Source organism: Spermophilus citellus (genome assembly GCF_964194105.1).
Source record: "Spermophilus citellus genome assembly, chromosome: 7".
Lineage (NCBI taxonomy): Eukaryota > Metazoa > Chordata > Mammalia > Rodentia > Sciuridae > Spermophilus > Spermophilus citellus.
Genome location: NC_138188.1, coordinates 114,116,997 through 114,138,656, shown reverse-complemented (window position 1 = coordinate 114,138,656; position 21,660 = coordinate 114,116,997). Strand labels below are relative to the sequence as shown.

At 37.5% G+C, this 21,660-nt stretch overlaps 1 protein-coding gene across 2 annotated transcripts in view; it reads right to left on the bottom strand.

The window, feature by feature from the left end:
- Positions 1 to 21,660, bottom strand: part of ATP13A4 (ATPase 13A4) — a gene marked incomplete at both ends in the record, with an annotated part of 126,487 nt that overhangs the window by 61,068 nt on the left and 43,759 nt on the right. For both annotated transcript variants that reach the window (XM_081300940.1, XM_081300939.1), the window contains 5 exons: positions 2,794 to 2,928; positions 4,465 to 4,534; positions 6,018 to 6,098; positions 6,188 to 6,258; positions 10,136 to 10,282. In XM_081300940.1, the coding sequence (XP_081157066.1) occupies positions 2,794 to 2,928; positions 4,465 to 4,534; positions 6,018 to 6,098; positions 6,188 to 6,258; positions 10,136 to 10,282 (504 nt within the window). The remainder of the gene's footprint in view (positions 1 to 2,793; positions 2,929 to 4,464; positions 4,535 to 6,017; positions 6,099 to 6,187; positions 6,259 to 10,135; positions 10,283 to 21,660) is intronic.

Genomic DNA, 21,660 nt, shown 5'->3' with positions numbered 1-21,660 from the left:
TGCTACCACTTGCATAAAAAAGAGCAAGGATCACTTGAGCCAAAAGTTCAAGGCCTTCCTCAGCCTCCCAGTAGGTAGCTAAGACTACAGGTATATATATATCTATATTTAGTTGTCAGTGTACTTTTATTTTATTTATTTGTGGTGCTGAGACTCAAACCCAGTGCCTCACATAAGCTAGGCAAGTGCTCTACCATTGTGCCAAAACCCCAGGCCTTGGTTCTGTTTTATGACTGATCCTCCTCCATCTGACCTTTAAAAAAACACGTGTGCCTCAAAATAAATTGTATGTGAAAATGCAGATAGTATAAAGGTTCCACCATCTTATTCCCCTCCACTAACCAACTATTCTCATTAGTTTCTGATATATTCTTTTGATAAAACTTTTAGGCAAAAAATGTAAATCCAAACATATGTTTTTGTTTTTGTTTTATTCCTTTCAAGATTCCTTCTGGGGATTATAACATCAGAAAGCAAAACAACAATCCAACAGAAGTTACCAAAGGACACAGATATTTCACAGTAGAAAATACACAAATAGTTTAAAGCATGAGGAAATTCTCAACTCATGGTGAAAAACATGCTATTAACGTTATGAAATTCTATTTCATTTATATTGACAAAGATAAGGAAAAGAAACATTCCTCTACAATTGAAAGGATTATAAATTGATATTGCTTTTTAAGAGGCATTTTGACAACATATATTAAAATAATGCACCCAGCTTGTCACAAGACTAATTCCAATTGCAGAAATTTTATATCTCCATATCAATATAGATATATAAGCATATATATACTATATACATGTTTATATGTAATACAAATTACATGTTTGTAATTTATATATGTAATATGGATATGTAGAGATGTACATATATACATATAGATGTAGAGGTGAGAAAAGGTATGTGTGCAAGGATTCTCATTGCAGCTCTGTTTAGTAGCAAAAGATTAGAAACAGCCTAAGTACCCATCCTAAGTAGCTATTAGACCACTTTAAAGACCGTGGTTGATCTAGAGAAAATATATTTGTGAGGATACAAAAAGATAATCAAGATAGATTAGGTTAAAAAATGCAAGCGCAGAACAGTGTACATAGCGTACTTCCATTTTGAAAAACAAATTAATGGGGTGCATTTAATGTTGAGAAAAGTATACAGAACACCTGATCCTAGTAGATCACTCTTGAGAGGAGAGTTGGACTCCAGGAAGTTCCTCCAATGGGAAGGGTCCTTAATTTTCATTCACACTATTTTGTTCTGTTTGAAACTTACGCTTATCATGGCCACATGGATCATGGCCTCCTTCTATTAAGGAAAATAACTAGTTAATTTAAAAGATTTCTTTGAAAATTACTACTACTATGGTGTGCTTCCCAGATACCCCCTTCCAGGTCTGAGGCAGTTATTCCCCCAGCTGCTGGGAATATTGGCTTCTGTCTGCTCTTGGTAAAGCCTTTCATAGGTTGCTCTTGGCATTAGGAAGCTGTCTCACCGAGGTCACAACCTCTCTCTAGGGGGAGTTGCATCGCATAATTCCTCAATGTGGTATATGACAGATGACCTGGCACTCTGACTTTGATTCAGGATGATTCTGAAGAAAGATTCTGGTTCCCAGAACTGGAATTAGCTAAGGCCTTTGTTGCAATTGCATTGCTGTTCAATTTTTCTTCCATTTCTCTCCCTTCTTCCCTCTCTCTCTCCTGTTTTCCTCACTCATTCTTTGATTAACACTGTTGAAAGCACTCAACAATAAAATTCCCACATACAAAAATACACTTAAAAAAATTAAAACCATCTATGGGCTTTAGGTTAATAGTGTCAACCTTAAACAGTGTTGTTTAAGTGGAGTTGTGAGAGGAAACCAGTTCAGCATGAGTGAAAAGAGGGAGGAGGGTGAATAATGGCGACAGCAGGCACAGAGACTCAAGAAATTTTACAGTAAAAGAAGATGAGACATAGCAGCCCCTGAAGGAATAAAGAATTGTTTTGGTTGAATTTTATTTTTCAGTTTGAAGAAGCTTGGGAGTGCTAAGCAGTGATGGGAAGACTCTTATGGAGACAGAAAAAAATGAGTCATCATGGGCTGCATAAGCACCAGGAAGTTGGAAGAGGACAGTATCTCAACTGTGGGGCTGAGGGCACTTCCTCCATTGCACTGAGGGGACAGAGAGAGCAGGAGCTGGAGAGATGGCTCATCTGATAGTTGCAGAGTGGGGAATTGAGCAAATTCCTATTTTAGGCTTTCATCGTCTTGTGATGTGAGATTGATGTGAGATTATCTGCTGAATGAAAGGAAAAGTGGAATATGGGGAAAATGGACATTCCAGAAACCTGAAGAGAGACTGGATTTGAAAACTCAATTTCAGAGAATGGCAGAGTACCTTGATCAGACATGTATAGAAAGCTTTCCCAGATAAGCTTGGCTCTCATGGGTTTGTAGTGTGACTAACCAATCTGTTCTATGTGATTTTCTTCCAACAGCCCCTAGATCCCCTGTTTCAGGCATGAAGAAGCTAAGGATTGAGTTGGAGCTTTGACAAATGAGTACTAACCAAACATAAAGGGCATATTCAAATTAAGTTCATATTAAACAGACTTCTCCACCTTCCACCGGGAAAAATATAACCTGAAAGACTAGGGATTGGGACGTGAGGGAAGAGAAAGAACTAACTTGTTGAGCATTGGCCATTATATAATTCCAAATATGAACTGAGCAATGACTATTTCATGATTCTCCTTAAGCACTTATGCTCCCTTTCTGAGACTACGGGCTTACTGGGAAAACTCACCTCTCTGAGGTCATACACTGTCAGAGCTATGGAAATGACAGACATGATTATGATGGCAACAGCATATTCTTTATAGTCTTCACTAAACCACAGACAGACACTGAAGAGTTGAAATATGTAAAATGGATTGAGAACCTGTTGGCAGACATAAAACACGAAGACAAGGGAGATATTTAGGCCTCACACATAGCTATTCACTGACCCGTTTTCATAATCATCTCTATGACATAAATCACCCCACATCGTATGTCATTTTCCTTATTATATTTAGTCAGTAGTCATATCCCAGACACTGCACTAAGCAACTTTGTCTGAATTTGCTCCTTTTATTTCCATAATTACCTTATTAACCAGAAGTCATGACTTATTGCCATTGCAAAGATAAAGACACTGAGCCTGAAGTATTGAGAAACTTGCCCAAGGTCACACAGCTGTGACTGTCAAAACTGAAACCCACACAATCTAACCCGAGAGTACTTGCTTTTACTCACTGCCACACTTTACAATTTACAAACTAGTTCCTCTTGTATCATCAAACTGACCATCACATTAGTTGTGTAAAGAGGAGGTATCACCATCTCCCATTTACATTTACTGGCCTTCAGAAAGGAGAAGGATTCATTCAGGTTGGCACAATTAAAACACCTTCTAGTCTACTGTTCTTCTCTAGGACATCACAGTGGCCATATTTGAAGCCATTGAAGAGTTTACATTCGTGGATGAGTTGAAGACCACGTTTTCCCATATGTACAGAGCTGAGCTGAAAGTAGTAAGCTACAACTGAGCATCTAAAACACTCAGAGAGAATAGATATAATCCCCAATAGCTGTGATCCTGCTTTGGTTAAAAGCATTTGGTACCCTTCCTCAAATTCCCTCTGGTTGTTTTGCATCTGTCTAAAACAAGAATGGTAATCCTTGCTTCAGGTTGGGGATGAAACACATAGAACTTTTCCTACCAGTTTGTTTTGCTTTCTTTCATGCTCAAAACTTCACTGAAAATATCCAGCTGAATTTAGTAACCTATTTTTTTAAGGCAAGGATAATTGGAGGTGGAGTACAGGGTAAGACCCACAGTACTACTATGTGGTTATGGTTTGAAAAATGATAAGCCCAGATAGGATTCAAGAGAAAAAATTAAACTTGGCAAATGAAGGTCAAGTTCTTCTTTGTCTCTTACATATACATTGAGATCAGTAGAACTGAACAGATGCTTTCTTTCTCCCTATAATTTTGGACATTGAGGAAATTGTATACGTTGCCTAAGAAAATGATTGGTTTTTCTAAATATGTGCTACATAAACATATTTATTTATATAGAATTTGTATATTTTATATGTACATAATACATATAATTTTAGTTTCACAAAGTTGAAACAGGCTAGGCAGCATTGAATTAAGAAAGAAAAAAAGAAAAGAAAACCATATTTATCCAGTCATCAAATAATAAGTAGGCGCACAAGCATCACAGCCTAATATTATACCAGGCATTGTGCAAAAGAGGAACTTAAAGAAAAGGGTAGATGAGAGATCTGAAGAAACTATGCCTGATGTTTAAAAAATATCTCCCACTTATGGCTACTTATTAACAAGCAGCACTCCTGATTGCTTGACCAGAACATAATCTCTTTGTTTCCTGTCTAATGCAAAGAGAAAATCATGGAGAAATTACCTCCTTGATGAGCAGTTTCCAAATAGGTGTGATTTCAACATCAATAGTATTAGGCCCACATATTAGCCTCCTACAGGGAGAGATCACAGGTCGTCCAGTCACTAATAAGGAAAAGGAAGCTCATTCCCTGCCCATTCAAAAAAGGCCTATTTTATGACCTCTTTCTCACTTCTGGCATCAACATAAGCCTATCTTATTCTGTAACTCTCCCACCCAGCTCAAAATAACAGAAGGCTCCCAAGTGCAAAAATAATAAACATAATCATCTTGCTTCTATTGAACTAGACTCTCCCCAATGTCTAAATATTTCCATAAGTGGCAATTTGGGTATTTCCTAACACCCATTATCTGGTTCAAGTTAGTTTCAGGATTAGCATATTTTCAACTCTGTCTCTTCCTATGAAAGTAGAAGAGGGAGATCACTAAGACAGAATAGTTTTAGTGGTAAGGAAATGCTTTCCTTATTTTATTCCTCTTAGTCAAAAGTTCCTGAGATTCTATATCATGTTTTAATGTGAGTAGGAAGGTCCTGGACTCTCAAAAATAGCTCGACACAAAATTCTGCATCCTCCAATTGAAGACCCTGAGATGCACTTCTTTGATCATGCAGAGCAATGGAACTTTGTGAGTTATTTTGCTGTTGAAAACACTAACTACTCTCTCTGTGCCTTCCATATAGACACTGGGATTAAATAGCTTTGCTGAATGTATTACAGTAGTGCTCCTCAAACTTTAATATAGACACAGATAATTTGTATGATCTCATTAAAATGCAGATTCATGTTCAATAGTAGCAAGATGTGTTCTGAGACTCTGCATCTCTAACAAACTCCCAGGTGATGTTGATGCTGCAAGGCTTTAGGTATCTTGAAAGTACTAGAAAGGGGGCAGGAGGCAGTGTAAGATACATAGAAATTTAGAACCAGTGAGACCTTTATAGAATCCTTCTCCTACTTTCATCCTTCGGAAACTAGAGCCCAGAGAGAAAATACTTGCTCAAAGCCACAGACTCTTGACATTTCAGTGCCCTTCCTAAACCCTGCTTCTCTGCCTAGTAATTGATTTGGAGCAGCAGAGCTACACATCTTGCATGTCATTTTTCTGATGCGTCATAATTGCTGTGTAATTGTATTATCATGATATTATATGTATTTCCTGATTACAATCAAAATAGGCTCAACTCTATTATTTTTGTAACCTTGAGAAGCATTATGTAGAACAGAAAAGAGTGCTAAACCTACAGTTGAAAGTATGGACTCAGTTTTTTCTCTCTCTCTTCCCATCTGTGCGACCTCCTTCAAGACATCAAAACCTCTCTGGGCCTCAGATTTCACATCTATTATGTGAGGATGATGATGAGGTCTGTTCTCCCTCACACAGTTGCTCTGAAGATGCATGAGATAAGGTATGTGAAAGCATTTAATTTAATAATGCTAAATAGAGCATTGCAGATTTTTCTGATATTAATCAATTAGGGTAACTACTTACTGAGCTCTTTTTTTTTTTGACCAACTGTTCTTTTGAGCTAAAATAGACAATAATATGCATGATACCTAATCTCCTGTTCTTCTCTTGTTAGACCTGATCCAAATTTTAGATGTATCTTGGCAGAACTGAGCCAGTCTTCCAACGAGCTAAAATAATAATGAGAAGGATGCATTTAGCAATAACATTTTTGAGATAACATTTTTCTTCTTTCAATGCACTTGCCAAAACAACTTACCCGACTTTTTGGAACTGTCCTTCTAAGTTATTCCAAACATATCTCATTTTCTGCACCTTTATGCATCTCACCTGCAAGAAAAATGTATTAAGAAAATCTCCAGTTTGTAGATTGGGTGAATATGCAGCAATTCAGTGTCTAAAGAAGCATTTATAAAGAAGCAAAGATAGAACTTAAATACTTAGAACTAAGATTTTCTTTTCTAAAACTTATCCTACTCTTTCCTGCTCCACAAATGTCATTTTTATTAGAAATCATCAATCAACATGTATCACAGGCCTACTATACAGATAAATATATGAATAACAAAATCTCAGTCTTTACATTCCATTACCTTATATCCTAATAAGGAAAAAAATACATTTCCCAAAAGAAAACTATGCCATATAGTCTAGTATGTGTATGTCAAAGAAATGAGAATATTTTAAGTTTAAAAATATTCTTAAAATGTTGTAGAAATACAGAGAGGGCAGATGACAGAGGGCTCATGGAAGAGATGACATCTGAACTGCAGCAGTGAAGGGTTGGAAAGATTTTGCTCAGATGAGAAGTGAAGAGAGAATTTCAAAGAAATTGTGCACAAATAGTTGAGTGGGAGGAGGCAAGAGGGTAGCACTATTCAACTGCAGAATAAAGACTACATTAAGAGCAGCCTTCAAGGCTAGGATGAGGTATCTGGAACCTTCTCTCACAGGCAATAGATTTGTGCAGTAACCTAAAGAAGTGGCACTAAAGAAGATTAGGCTGGCAGCAGATACTAAAGGGGAAAGAGGAAGTTATTGAAAGAAAATATGCTCCAGAAAATGAGGCTTTGAGGGTGTTACTAATGGAAAAAAAAAGGAGGATTAATGCTTATCACTATTGTTCTTTCATACTTTAGATTTGTGTAAGAAACTTTAGGTATGAATCTGAATTCCCATGAACTGGTGAGCTCGCCAATCACAGAGAGAAAACAGTGGAACTTCCATATTGATGTGAAGCCATATGATTGATATGATGTGGTTATAACCTCAGGTTCCTTGTTTGAAGCTTCTGAGGAACTTGAAAAATTGCTGCTGTCTGGGTCCCCTAACAAGAGATTTTAATTTAGTTTGTCTGCAGTGTACCTGGGGCAGGTAATTCCAATGTACAGCCAAGGTTGAAGAACAGAATTCAAGACTTTCTTTTGTGGCAACTCTGATATTTGTGTCCTTGAGAACTTCTACTAAATTTCCCTAAGTTCTTTTTCAGTTTCTTTCTCTAAATTCTGTATGTATGTATGGATTCCATTTTCTTCTAACAATTTCTGAGGTGATTCTTCAGAGTAGTTAAAGACTGAAAAGATCATATAGCTGGTACATAATAATTGCTCAATACATTTTTTTATTAAATAAGCAAATGAATGCTTTGTTAAACCACATCTCAACTAGAACTAGAGTTTAAATCTCTAAGGTCTAAGACCTAGGTTACCTCACATGAATGGTAATCCTACTCAGTAAGGTCAAACACACACATATTTGATAGTTACCAAGAGTGTTAGATGCCATATTTTTAAATTTTACAGAATGAATGTACTTCAATGAGATTGGTTGCAAAATGAATTATTTCAGAACATACCCTATTGTCATTGGGGATGATACTTTTCTCATACACTGCAAATTGAAAGGGAAAAATAGTATTTGAAAAGTGATCAGCCTGAGGCATGTTAGCTACCATGGTCCATGTTGGACCCTCAGGTTTCTTGTCTCATAACTTGGTTTCCTTTTTGGTATTCCCTGCAATTTTGCAAATAGTATTACTAATTAGGGCTACTATTTCTGAGCATTTAGAGCTTATCATCTTGTGATAAGGCAGACACTAATTTCATTTTTGCTTTGTACCTAATGTTCACTGTGATTATGTCACTCACAGGGCTGGAATCTTAGCTCCAGCCCACGTGGCTTCAAAACTCAGTCTTGTAAAGGATAGAAGACTCAAGTTAGTCTCAAAATAAAATCTAAAAATCCCTTCAGTTTGGGGTTCAAGACGTATAGATTAAGAGTTGCCTACTTCTTAAATTTCATATATTTGAAAATTGTGTTAGAAAAATGTTAAAGGACACACTGGTGGAAGGTGAGGTCCCCTGCCTCAGTTAGAGAACCTGCACCAAGAGGCTGGGAAGCCACAGACTGAGACATTTATAAAACATAATAGACACAAAACTTCTACAGATGAAGACAGCAACAATGAGGAACAGAGGTTCCTGGTGAGTTTTACCTCAAGTGAGAAAATAGATTCCATTTTCTTCTGACCATTTCTGAAGTCACTCCTCAGAGAGTAAGAAAAACTACTCCATTGTAGACCTTGTAAGCGCCTCTGAGATTCCCCCTAGCAGGAAGTATTTCTGCCTAGAGTTTATCTGCTTCCACCATCACCCTCAGAGCTTCTGGAAACTAGTAATGGATGTGAAGTATAACATGTGCAAAGGGTAAATTTATTTGCCCATTTCCCAAAACTTCAAACTAGAAAACAGTAACTAGGAGATCAAGTATCTCTTGTGGGGTGAATTTCACTTTTCTGCTCAGTAATCTGTAAAATGTCTTCTTCCCACAATTCTCACTCTTCATTTCTTGTTGGAATATGTAACAGCGTACCCCTATCAGGTGAAGCACTGGATTTCAGTTTTACATGCAGTCCTACAAAATGGTCCTTACAGTCTCCTCTTAACCTGCATTTGAAAACCTGACATAGTTCTTTACTGCAATCTCCACACACCCCATTAAAGTTTCCACACTCCCATAAATGGTTGTCATATTGGGATCGCTGTTTTAATTATCATTCCCATCCGTGTCATCATGGCTGAGCCCATGATATTTCCTCTGACTTTAGTGAAAGTTTTAAACTTTACTACGAATATAGTCTGTTGTAATTAATAGATCACCTTAATATCCATTTTCACATTTAGGCTCACGAACAGCCCTGAGAAACAGGCAGAGAAGGGATTTTGACTCTCATTTTATAAATAAGAAACTCAAGCCTCAGGGAGGCAGTAACCAGCCAAACTCCCCCCGTGCTAAGCTGATAAATGAAGACTTCATGCTGGCTTATCTAAACTTCATTTCAAGACCTCTGTCCTTGCTCACATTGTTTGTTTATTTGAGAATGTCTCCATTTGTCTTTTTCATTATTTATTAATACAACTAAACAGGCTAGAATTTCAGGCAACAAAGCTCTGAGGACATGTTTTTGGAGGCCCAGGACTTCTCCAGGTGAATGGCCACCTGAGGTGAGGCAATCTGTCCCTTGAGGGTGCCTGACCTCTTGGTTTTGCTTATTTTGGCAGTCAACACAACTGAGTGGGAACAATTGGCAACAGAGAAACTCCTCAACAATTGATTTTTTATTATTTTTTAAAAAATTACACTTGAGCTCATAAAACTAAACAGCTAAGTATATAGGAATATAAAAGATTCTTATAAAATACATTTTAAATATGAATGTTAACTAGTCACAACTAAAGCAAAAAGGGAGTAACCCATTTCCATTTGAATGACACAATTAAAAATAAGGTCATTTTGCAGATTCCAACTCCTGGATAATTACCTTTACTGTAAGATTAACTCTATTATACACATTATCAAACAGGGACCAATGCTTTTCAGAGCTGACATGTGTTGAGCACCCACTATGTACCCGGCATTATATTGATCTTTGTTAAATTTTATCAATTAATATTAGAGATAGGCATCATTACTGTTTTATAGTTAGGAAACCTGAGGTTCAACAGAGTTAAGAAATTTATACAAGATTGCATTGCTTAGAAGTTGAAGCTCAGATTTGAACTGAGCTCTGTGTGGTTTCAGGTACATGTCCTTTACAAGGTCTTATCCTGTTGATTGAGAATTAGTACAGTGATGGACCTAACCTTATATATGGGAAGGGGGAAGGTTAAATTTCTCTGGCATCAGCCATAGCCATAACTTTACTTACCTTTAGGTCTGGCTTTCTGATGGCTCTATTTATTATAAACTCCTCATCTGTAATGAGAGGGTGATCAGGGGTAAGACCAAATGTGCTGCTTAATGTCGACAGGTGGATCCACACTACCTTTTTCGAAGAGTAAGTTTGGAATTCATCCTGCGGAAACAGACATCAAAACCCCAGTGATGTTAAGAGAAGCCCTCAGGCTAAAATTCAATCTGAAAAACATCGTTTTAATATAATTCTGTAAGTTTATGGAGTTAGTGAATATTTTTGACAAAATGATATGCCTTCGAAAGATGGTAGGCATAGAATCAGGAGGGGAGAAAGGTTTGCCATCTTTTAAAAAATATTTATTTATTTTTTTAGTTGTAGTTAGACACGATACCTTTATTATTTTACCTATTCATATGTGGTGCTGAGGATCGAACCCAGGACCCTGCACATGCTAGGCAGGTGCTCTACCTCTGAGTCACAACCCCACCCAGGGTTGCCATCTTATTAAGGAATCTGGAGTTGGGAGGCACATGATCAGCTAAGGGCTACTTTCCTCCATTGCCTTCCTGTCCACAGGGCTTAAGCCACATGCAGAATTTCACAGGAAGAAAAACAAGCATTCCATAGGTTTCTGTGGATCTCTGAAGGTGAGAAAACCAAATCAATTAAATCATCTCCATCTTTCTAGGCTTGTCTGAAAGTCTACCTCTTTCAGGAGGGTCTCTTGATTACAATCCCACCAGGAGGAAAGAAAAAAGTCACTATGCCAACTCCAAAAGACTTTAACCATCCCTCTCTGCTGCTCCTAATTATTTTCTGCTTATATTCTCTATAGTCCTTCCAGATCACCTTGAAAGTGGAACCATGTTTTATTGTTTTTTATCTCCCCCTCAGTGTGGAGCCCAGAGACCAGCTTCATGGGAGTAAAATGAACAGATAAAAAAGACTGGCTGCCTGAATGAACATGCCCAGAGGTAACTGTGGAGATGTTAGCACAGCCAGGATCCAAGAAGGTCCCCCCACCTTTTTTGTTTTTCAAATGTTGAACATTTATTTCAGCTAATTGGCGAGGGGATAGGACAGTGTTCGCATGGCCTACATGTTGGTCACAATGACAACAAAGCTTAATCCAGCCCAGGATATACAGGTGAAAGTGTAAATCATGAAGACATGTTTAGATTTGTGTAAGTTTGTATAAAAGTGATGCTGAACAATTATATAAGCTTTAAAAAAAATAGAGCCACCTAATGCCATTTAACTTCGACTCTCACTGCTAAATGAAAGGTGCCTCTTTAAGATTTTTATACAACTTCTGATAACTAGGTAGTGCTCGGCAAAGAAAGGAAGCTGCTGTAAAGTTTGCAGCACTTGTAACTGGAAGAAAGCAATAGGGAAGCAAATAAAGTCGGCTTGAACAAGCACTCCAGAAGGAACATGCATGCTTCATACAAGGACTTTACACCACACTGTGAAGAGAGCAATGTTTCTGTAAGAAAACTGTCATGAACAACTGGTAAATTAACATTTGTGCTTCATTTTGGGGCATCAAAAACAATCCAACTGAGTAACCAAATGATTATGACCATACATATACACACAAAATCATCTCAGAGGTCAAATGTACCTTGGCCTTAAAAATTATGCGCTATTGTGAAGCAATCTCTATTGCTTGTCCCATTCATTCCAGATGCTTCGATACTACTTTTAAATGACATCATTCCAATTTAATCACCTAAAATAATCTATATTCCCTCTATTTTAAGGTATGTAGTGTCCAATAGGGTTCTTTGGTATAAATTTGTTTCTGTTTAAGTTTCAACAATTAAATATTCAGTCATTTGATATGTGATGTGTCAATTCCCTTTATTTTTATCATATATAATAATATGCTGCACTCATCTTTTGTTTCATTGAACCAGGTTTCATATTCTAATTTACTCTTCCTTTGTCAAATATAGTAATTAATATATGTATACTGCCAAATTGTTTGATAGATATTGCTTGTACACAGATGTGTCATTTTCATATATGCACCTAATCAGTTATGATAAATAGAAATAGACCTATAAATTTAAGAAATCTATTTATGCATATTTCTAATCCATATTTAAGTCCCTTATCATTCAATTGACCAAAGTTCCCTTTTCAAAAAAAATGTATGCCTGAATTAATCAGCTTAGCAAAACAGTAATACTGACAAGACATCATCTTACACTGTTAGCTAACGTGGACATGAAGGCAGTGACCATCTATAGTGTGTAAAATGCCATAAGAAGTCATCAACAAAGGAGGAGAGTTATGTCACTCCAATTTCTTCAAGAACACTGTGTGGGGTCTCAGTTTCCTAAAATATGGAACGCTTCATGAATTTGCATGTTATCCTTGCCCAGGGGCCATGTTAATCTTCTCTGTATCATTCCAATTTTAGTGTATATATGCTGCTGAAGCGAGCACAAGAAGGTCCCTTCTTGTAGGACCCTAATTGAAACCATTTCCCTTTGCAGTTCACAAAGGGACTTCATCACAGACTAAAGCTAGAAGGAAAAGCACCAGATTAACAGATACCACAATGGTCCCTTGGAGACTAATGTGATAATGATATTAGTTATTATCTGAATGGGTAAAGGCTAAACATAAAACCCACTGGATGTCTGATAAACCTCAGGAGCTAAGCAAGATAACAAAGGAAATCAAGGAAATCAATGCCTGGGAATGTAGATCACAGCTGGGAATTATTTCGGTGACATACTCAGGTTTTCCTTGAAGACTATTTGATCTGAGTATTAAAAGTAGGGAGGAGATAGCAAAATGGTTGTCCTAAATCTCCTCTATTCATCTTCCTCAAGAGTGGTCCTCCTCTGCACCTTTGCCCCTGCTCTTTCTTAGCTTGGAATACATTCCTTCTTTCCCTTCCTGAGTGCTGACATGGCCACCCCCTGGACAGCCTTTGGGGTTCAGCCCAAAGACCTCCCTAATCTCCCTCGGCCATCCCTCCTCTACACCACTGGTATAATTTGAGATTCTTAGCAGTCTACCTTTTGTCCACTTTGTCACTTGTCTTGGGCTGTAGGTAGGGACTGTGTCTGACACTTGTCTGTGCTCCAGCCGGGTCTAGCACAGATTCTAAGAGGCAGAGAGAAAGATGGCAATCAGGCCGGGAGGTAGAGATGGACAGAGAGATGGATTGGCGGGAGCAAAGCAAAGGAACAGGGGAGGGAAGAGGAGAGGAGGGAAAACTAACTAGAAATTTGAAAGTTAATGTATTAATTTATTAAAAACTAATGAAATAGGTTATGACCCTGTGTGAGAGGAAAGATGACTAAATCAAACCAAATAAAATTTGCATAGATTTATTTTCAGAGCCTAAGAGTGACTGCAGAGAGCTAACTTTGCAATAATGAGCCACTAAACTGGTAGACACTTTTAGGTATGGTAGAGTAGGCAGCCAACTCTCTAGAATGTGCTTTGACATAGTTTGTATTACATAGCTCCGCCTTTTACCCTATCAAAGGGGGCTTTGCTATGAGAAGAACTTCAAGTTTCTAATGACAGCAGTAATAAATATATTTATCACTCACTACGTTACAGGCACAGATTTCATTTAATGCCCAAAAGCCCTATGAGATAATTACCTCAATTATCCTTCCACTATAGGTGAGTAAATTAAGATGCTTGGCAAGTATTAGAGCAGGAATTTCACCATCCACCACACCCTTGCAGACCTCCTTCATAGTCACCCCCTCTCCTCCATTCTAAATTTTGCTTAAAAAAATTGAGTTGCCACTTTATATATTCAACCTGAACTGAGACTTCCAAAGAATAAAGTCTCAACTAAAAAACTTGATAAGAAAGCACATAATTTGTTGGTAAATGAGAATACAAATTATAATAGATCCATAAAGACTAAAGACCTGTAGTTACCAAGTGAGGACAAATGAGAAGACAGCTACTCTTGATCCTCTTATGTGAATTAAAATACTATCAATGACTACATTTCATATGATTACTTAGCAGTTTTTGTATCTGCTATCTTATTTTAGACTCACAATTCCCCAAAGCCCATATCTCTATTTTGCAGATGAGAAATCATGAGCAGAGCTAAGAATTATTGGATGACCGTGAGCAGGGATAAGAATTATTTGATCCAGTCTGATATTGGTAGTTGGGTAAAACTGGGACCTGATTCCAGGTCTTCCCACTCCAAATCTTGACTCCTTCCTCTTTATTTCAACAGGTTGTTCCATGGTGTTTGTGACTTGTGTGTGGGAAATCACCTTGAATTCTATACTGTATAACAAAACACATTCATTTTCTCATAATTTCTGCTCTCTTGGAAGCACAGAATCTGATTCACAAAGTCAAGCTGTCACCCTCTGCAACAACCAGCAGCCTTCCATACTGTATGCCTAAAAAGGGAAAAGCAAAGTAGACAATTGAAACTCCCAAGTTCCCCAAGTCCAATGTTTATCCAATGCACCAAATGCAAACCTTAGTCTTGATACTTGTAAGTATCAAACACTGAAATTCTTCTATATGTCTATATTTATCATAACTTGTGATATCATTAAACCAAATGTGATCAGTTATATTTGTGTTTAAGTTCATTTCCTGTTGTTCCCTTTACCTCTTGCCCAATAACTCTGTATAACAGAAAGTAGAATTCTACAGGCAAAGTAATAGTTACGACAGTTAAGCAATCATTTTTCTTAGAGTAGGGTAGTGACACTAACTTCTCTCTTGTTAACTATTCTTTTGAGGACTCTTGTCAAATAGCCCAACTTATTTTTAGGAGAAAAAGAAAAGCAAAGGAATGGAAAGAAAGTGTTCCAGTATGAAATGGTCAACTGGGGTAACATCTCCAACTTCTCTCAGTTTTCGGTTTGATGTTATATATTATGGAAAGTCCACAGGCTGGAGACCTGAGCCCATATCTCAGCTTATCACTGCCTTGCAGCTCTCTGAACCTAATCTCCTTTACCCAGGAGAGTAGTAATAATAATGTAACATTTCATGAATGTTTGAAGTATTAAATGAAGAAATATATAATATTTTTAATTAAATAATTGGCTTATAATGTAAATAATTTCAATTGTTTGCCTAGCAAATCTGGACTCACTCCCCTTTATCAAAATAATTGACCAGATTAATTCTTCAACTCTAAAAGAATATGTCTCAAAATAATTGAAGAGTGCATTTCCAAAGTTGAATGTACACAGAGGACCTATGCTTGACCTGGGAAGACAAATAGAGGAACAAACTGGGCATTGTTTATTTTCTGTGATCTTGAACTTTCTGAACCTGGAAATGCCAGACAAAATTTTACTTTGGAATGTACTAGATTATCTTGCTTATCTTATCTCAGCCTTTTTCTAAAAGCAGTTCAACCTTTGGAATTTAAAAGCAGTATAATGGTCATTTTAAATTCAGGCCAGTCCTGCAACTTCTCTTGTATGTTTAGTAGCACACACTCATACAAGCAAAAGTTGTATTGAGTTTGCCATAAAGAAAAGAAGTAGCCTAATGCAAAATTCCAAAAGGCGCTAGAAAATGAATACTTTCTCTTAGAGATGGGCACCTTGCAAAGCTAGATTGATGAACTCTCTGGTAAGGTGAAGTACTTAGCATATTAGAGATAAAGTAATGGTAACCTAAATTTCTCACTGCAGTACCTTAACACTGCACTACCTTAACAGACCTATAACTTTTGTGAAATATCATTCTTTCTATGCGAATCAATTTTTTCTCTTTTTCTTTCCCCCTTTTGGACAGATTCATTTGATGTTCTTTACACCCTGACCTAATCTATCCAATGTTGCTTAGCTGAAAAACATTGACATTGGCTAGAATGTGAGATTTAGCTAAAAGGTATATGGAGAATTCTCTAAACATTGGAGACATTGCAAACAGTGTTATTATCTGAGTATTGTTAGGACATATTAACCAGAAATAAATAAATAAAAGGAGTGCTGCAAATTAATGAAGTCATATGACATAAAAAGGTTGTATCTATGTTCTTTTCCTTAAAAAAGAAAAAGACAACTAAGAACAACTCAGCATATGTATTTTGAGAGATTGTGGTTTGGTGCTTGTTTGCTTTATAGTTGTTTTCTGAGTGGAGAGGGGGATAGTGGATTAGTTGGTTCGTTATCTGGAACATCTGGAGATACAAAACATCTGGAGATGCAGGGTATAGAAAAAATGTTAATCAATGCCCATGGAGTGAATGCATGCATACCAGGCAGTTCTCATCTCATCACTTCACACATATCACCGCATATCCTCCAAAGAGGTAGACCCTATTGACAGCCCCATTTAATGGAAGAGTAAATGGAGGCAGAGAGGGGTAGGTAATTGCCTATTATAGTCTGGGTTGTCACCCGCAAATTCATATGTTGAAGTCTTAACCTCATATCTATTTGGATATAAGTTCTTTAATGAGGTAATTAAGGCTAAATGAGGCCATGAGGTAGTACATTAATCCAGTAAAATTGATATCCACATATAATGAAGATGAGATTCCAGGAGTGTAAGAGTTCAGAGGAAAGGCCATGTGAGGTCACAGACAGAAGGTAGTCATCTGCAAACAAGGAAGACCATCCTCACCAGAAACTAACCCTGTTGACACCTGGATCTTGGACTTCCAGCTTCCAGAACTATGAAAACATAAAATTCAGCTATGGGAGCACTAGCAAACAAATACATTGCCCGTGGTTGGGCATGAGCAGAGCTAGGAATCATATCTAGGCACCCGGATTCCAGCCTCTATGCTGAAGGCACTTCTCAGTATTGCCTTTGTGGCATCTGGACATTACACAGAGACTCACAAGATCTTAAGTTCAACTCTCCATCAATGCTTAGCGATTTTGCTCCTGTTTCTTATAGCTCTGGCACCACGAGCATTTCATTTAACTCTTCTGTGTCTCCAGTAGTAACCTAGAGGGAAAATTGCCTCTATAGGAGAGGACCAAATGAGACATGTATGTAAATACTTTTCAAACTATTAAATCACAATATCAATGGCCCTGGGTTATGAAGAATAATAGCATCAGAACTACTTATCTTAACATAGAGTCATTTGTCCATGGCCAGTTCTGAGAATCTCAGGATTTCTGGTTCCATGTTTAATAAAAAGCCAGGGAGAAGTGGGGGTGGAGGGCATGGTCTTCAGGAGAGGGAGTGTGCACCTAAAAGATACATAATACCATGTTCTCTTTCTTTCTCAATTATGGCATTTCACTTTAGTATCTTTGAAATAAAGCAGTAATAGAAACTGTAAGACTATTTCAGATTCCATTGAATTCAATTTATTTAATTGAATGAAATAAATATTGAGCACCTGCCATGGCTCAGTGCTAACTCCAAGAGAGGATAAAAAGTAAGCCACTCATCTTTCTTCAAAAAGCCTATAATCTCATATGAGTAAAACCATTAAAAGGAATGTGGTATAGTGCCAAACCAACCCTGGGACTCAGAGGGTGGGAAAACTTAGGTTCAAGCTCTTTGCCCACATGATTTCCTCTTCTGAACCACTCTTCATATACCTTTCCCATCAGCTTTTAAATCTCATCTGTTTGGAACCCAGGAAGATCTTTCCAGATTTTATTGACTTGGTTAAATCCCTGTTACCTAATCCTACCCTCATCGTGAACCTTTCCTAAGTAACACTTTGAAGAGTTGGATCATTTTTTTTTATGTGGTGGACTGATGAATTCCATGACCCTTTGTTTATAATAATAAACAAAGACATACACCTGTCAGGAACCAGCACTGTGACTGGCATCAGCCTGCACTCATCGGGTTTATGAAGGAAAGACAAACAGGGAGGGAACTCCTGGCTCTGACATTTACTAGGAGGTAAAATTACTTGTTCTCTCTGTATTCTCATCTGTAAAATGGACACAATCTTGACATTTTACAGGGTTGTTATGAAAACTAAATAAAATGATCAGTGACAGGCTATATTATAAACTGCAAAGTGAACAGCATTTCATTACAAGGCTGACTGCCAAAAGCACAGAAATGAAAACAGAGAATTAAAAGAGAATGCAGGAGAGATGAGGAACTACCTCCACGACTGGGCCAGAGAATGAATCAACAAAGACATGATAGAGAAGGTCATAAACGTCTACGAAATGACCTTCGAAAACTTGGAATGGAACCACAATTTGATCCAGCTATCTCACTCCTCAGTCTATACCCAAAGGATTTAAAACCACGACACTAAAGTGATACAGCCACCTTAGTGTTTATAGCAGCTCAATTCACAATAGCTAAACTGTGGAAACAGCCTAGATGCCCTTCAGTAGATGAATTTAAAAAAAAAAAAAAAAAAAAAACAACTCTGTGAGAATCCTTGGAAAACTGGGAATAGAACCACCATTTGACCCAGCTATCCCACTTCTCAGTCTATACCCAAAAGACTTAAAAACAGCATACTACAGGGACACAGCCACATCAATGTTTATAACAGCACAACTCACAATAGCTAGACTATGGAACCAACCTAGATGCCCTTCAATAGATGAAGAATGGATAAAGAAAATGTGGTATATATATAAAATGGAATATTTTTCAGGATTAAAAGAGAATCAATTCATGGAATTTGCAGGTAAATGGATGAAGCTGGAGAATATAATGAAAAGTGAAATTAGCCAATCCCAAAAACCAACTGCCGAATTATTTCTCTGATTTAAGCATGCTGAGCCATAATATGCTGTGTGTGTGTGTGTGTGTGTGTGTGTGTGTGTGTGTGTGTGTGTGTGTAGGGGAGGATTAAATGAACTCTAGATAGGGCAAAGGGGGAAAGGGAAGGGAGGGGGCATAGGGTTAGGAAAATTAGTGGAATGTGATGGTCATCATTACCCTAAGTACATGTAAGAAGACATGAAGGATGTAACTTTACTTTGTGTACAACCAGAGATATGAAAAATTGTGCTCTATATGTGTGAGATGAATTGTAATGTATTCTGTCATAATATAAAACAAATTAAAATTTTTAAAAATTTAAAAAAAGAAACTGTGTATATATACACAATGGAATATTACTCAGCCTTAAAGAATTAAATTATAGCATTTACAGGTAAATGGACAGAGTTAGAGAATATCATGCTAAGTAAAGTAAGCCAATTCCAATAAACCAAAGACCAAATATTTTATCTGATAAGTGGATGCTGATCCATAATGGGGAGGGGCAAGGGGAAAATGGAGAAACTTTGGATTGAGCAGAAGGGAGAGAGGGGAGTCAAGGGGGTATGTGTTGAGGGGTTAAGATGGTAGAATGAGATGGACATTATTACCCCTATTTATGGGTATGACTGCACAAATGGTGTGACTCTATATCATATACAACCAGAGAAATAAAAAGTTTTGCTCCATTTGTGTAAAAAATTAAATAAATGAATAAATGCATGTCTAAGGAATGAGAAGGTTTTAATAAGTGGAGATAAATACCTGTGTTCTGCATCTGTTCTACAGAGAACGTGTGTGGGTGAGAGAGAGGAAGAGGGGTTGACTCCTTACAAGAGTGTCACCCAGCAAGGACAAGGATTTCCATCTGTTTTGTTCACAGTTACATTCCCAGTAATTTCAATAATGTCTGGTGCCTGCCTGATGCTTGGTGAATACTTATTAATGAATGAATAAGTTTGGTGAAAAGACCGAGGGTAGAAAATGGTTTATGGCTAAAAGCATGGACTCTCTGCTGCCTCCATAGAAAAATGGTGCTGGTGTGGAGGATGGGCTGTGAGCGACCACCCTGCTGAGGGGGTACTGAGGAGAGGCAACAGTCCCCCCCCCACCCCACCTCCGCCCCACCCCCACCCCCAACAAGAACGAGGCTGACTGACAAGGCTCCTGGTGGACTGTCAGACTTCAGGATGCCATTTGCATAGCTGATTTGCAGAGTTCCTAAGTTTTTAACGAAAAGCCGAAAAGCCGCCAGGCCTGACGTCTTTAATTGGAACTGAAGGAAAAATGCTGCTCTCAGAATGAAGTGCCTTGAGTCAGGCCTCAAAAGGAATCATCACAGAGTTCTCCTTTGCACATCGTGGGTCTTTGACAATATGTGATATGCAAAGAGGGTGAAGGGAAAAACGTGTGTGTGATTGCAAAAAAAGATGGGAACTGCAGAAATCATCAGGAGCATTTAATTCAAACCACTGATGAATGTAAATTAGGCTATTTGCATAGAAATGTGGCATCACTACAAATATTGGTTAAAATTCAGAAATACATGAATAATGAATAAATTCTACCTTAAAGTTTATAAAATAAAAAATGTAATTACTCTTGGAAAACAAAAAAAAAAATCTTGCACTTTATGGTGCTTAATAAGAAAGGGGAAACCAAAAATAAACTGAATATTGAAAGTTTTCAGTAAGTACATCATGCTTTTTTTTTAATGTTAAGAAATGACTACCTAATCAGTGTCTGTGATAATGATCTGCAATCTTACCAGTGTGAGATTGATGATAAATACCAAGTACTGATTTTCTAATAACATGAAGAATAGATAAACAGCACATTTTCAGGTAGGAGTCACCCAGTCCTCTCCAGCGGGATGTTGTAACAGTCCAGCTATTCTAATATAACTCAAATAAAAAATTTTAAAGTGTCATTCTAATGCAAATAACCTAGAAGCAGACTTTTAATCTATTGGTACTCGAAGCTTATTTTTGTCTAAGTCTTGGATAGTAAGAATGTTGGAAATAATTGAGTTCTTGTCTAATTACATAAAGACTAATTTAGAACCTCATTTATTTGAAGGGTCTCTGGCATAAAAAATCCATTTAAAATTACACACAAGCGCAGGTAATTAAAAATTAAAGTTGAAATCAAATGGAAAAGGCAAGATTGAAGTGGGTTGAAGACTATTCTGAGTCGCTCGAGAGGCATTGAAAGGCGAGAGGGAATACGTAGACTTGAAAAAGAGGCAAAGAAAGGTGTAGGATAGTGGGATGTAGCTTCCAAAGGCTCTGTGGTTTTGCTTTATTTTGAGTTTTGGAGTATTTCTAGTATATGTTCATTTGCAAAAGGGACCACATTCAATCAGGAGAGATCACCTGGCTGGGATAGAAGAGGGCTGGGGATCCCAGTCACAAGACACCTTACCCATGTTCTGCTGTCCTGGAAGGGCATGCCAGGCCTGCTGGCAACAAAGGAGGACACATCAGAGCCAGTCGGGCCTTTAGGCATGGACACGCCTCAAGCACAGCAAGCTCTTCTTCACAGAAAGCTTTTGGAGCCGCTTGAGCTATTAATAACAATACACGCATGCGCACGCGCACACATTCAAAATAGTCTTTGATAATCCATTTCACAGTTTGCAAATGGCTTTTATATACATAATCTCACTTCATCCTCACACCAGCCCAGTGAAGAATAAGTACGTTACTAGCCCCATTTTTAAAACTTTTTTGACATTTTTTTAAATTTCCTAAGCTACACACGTACATAGTTTTTCACAGTTTTATTGGTGCACCATAGTTGTACAGAATGATGGGATTCGTTGTTTCATATTCATATACGCTAGCTCCATT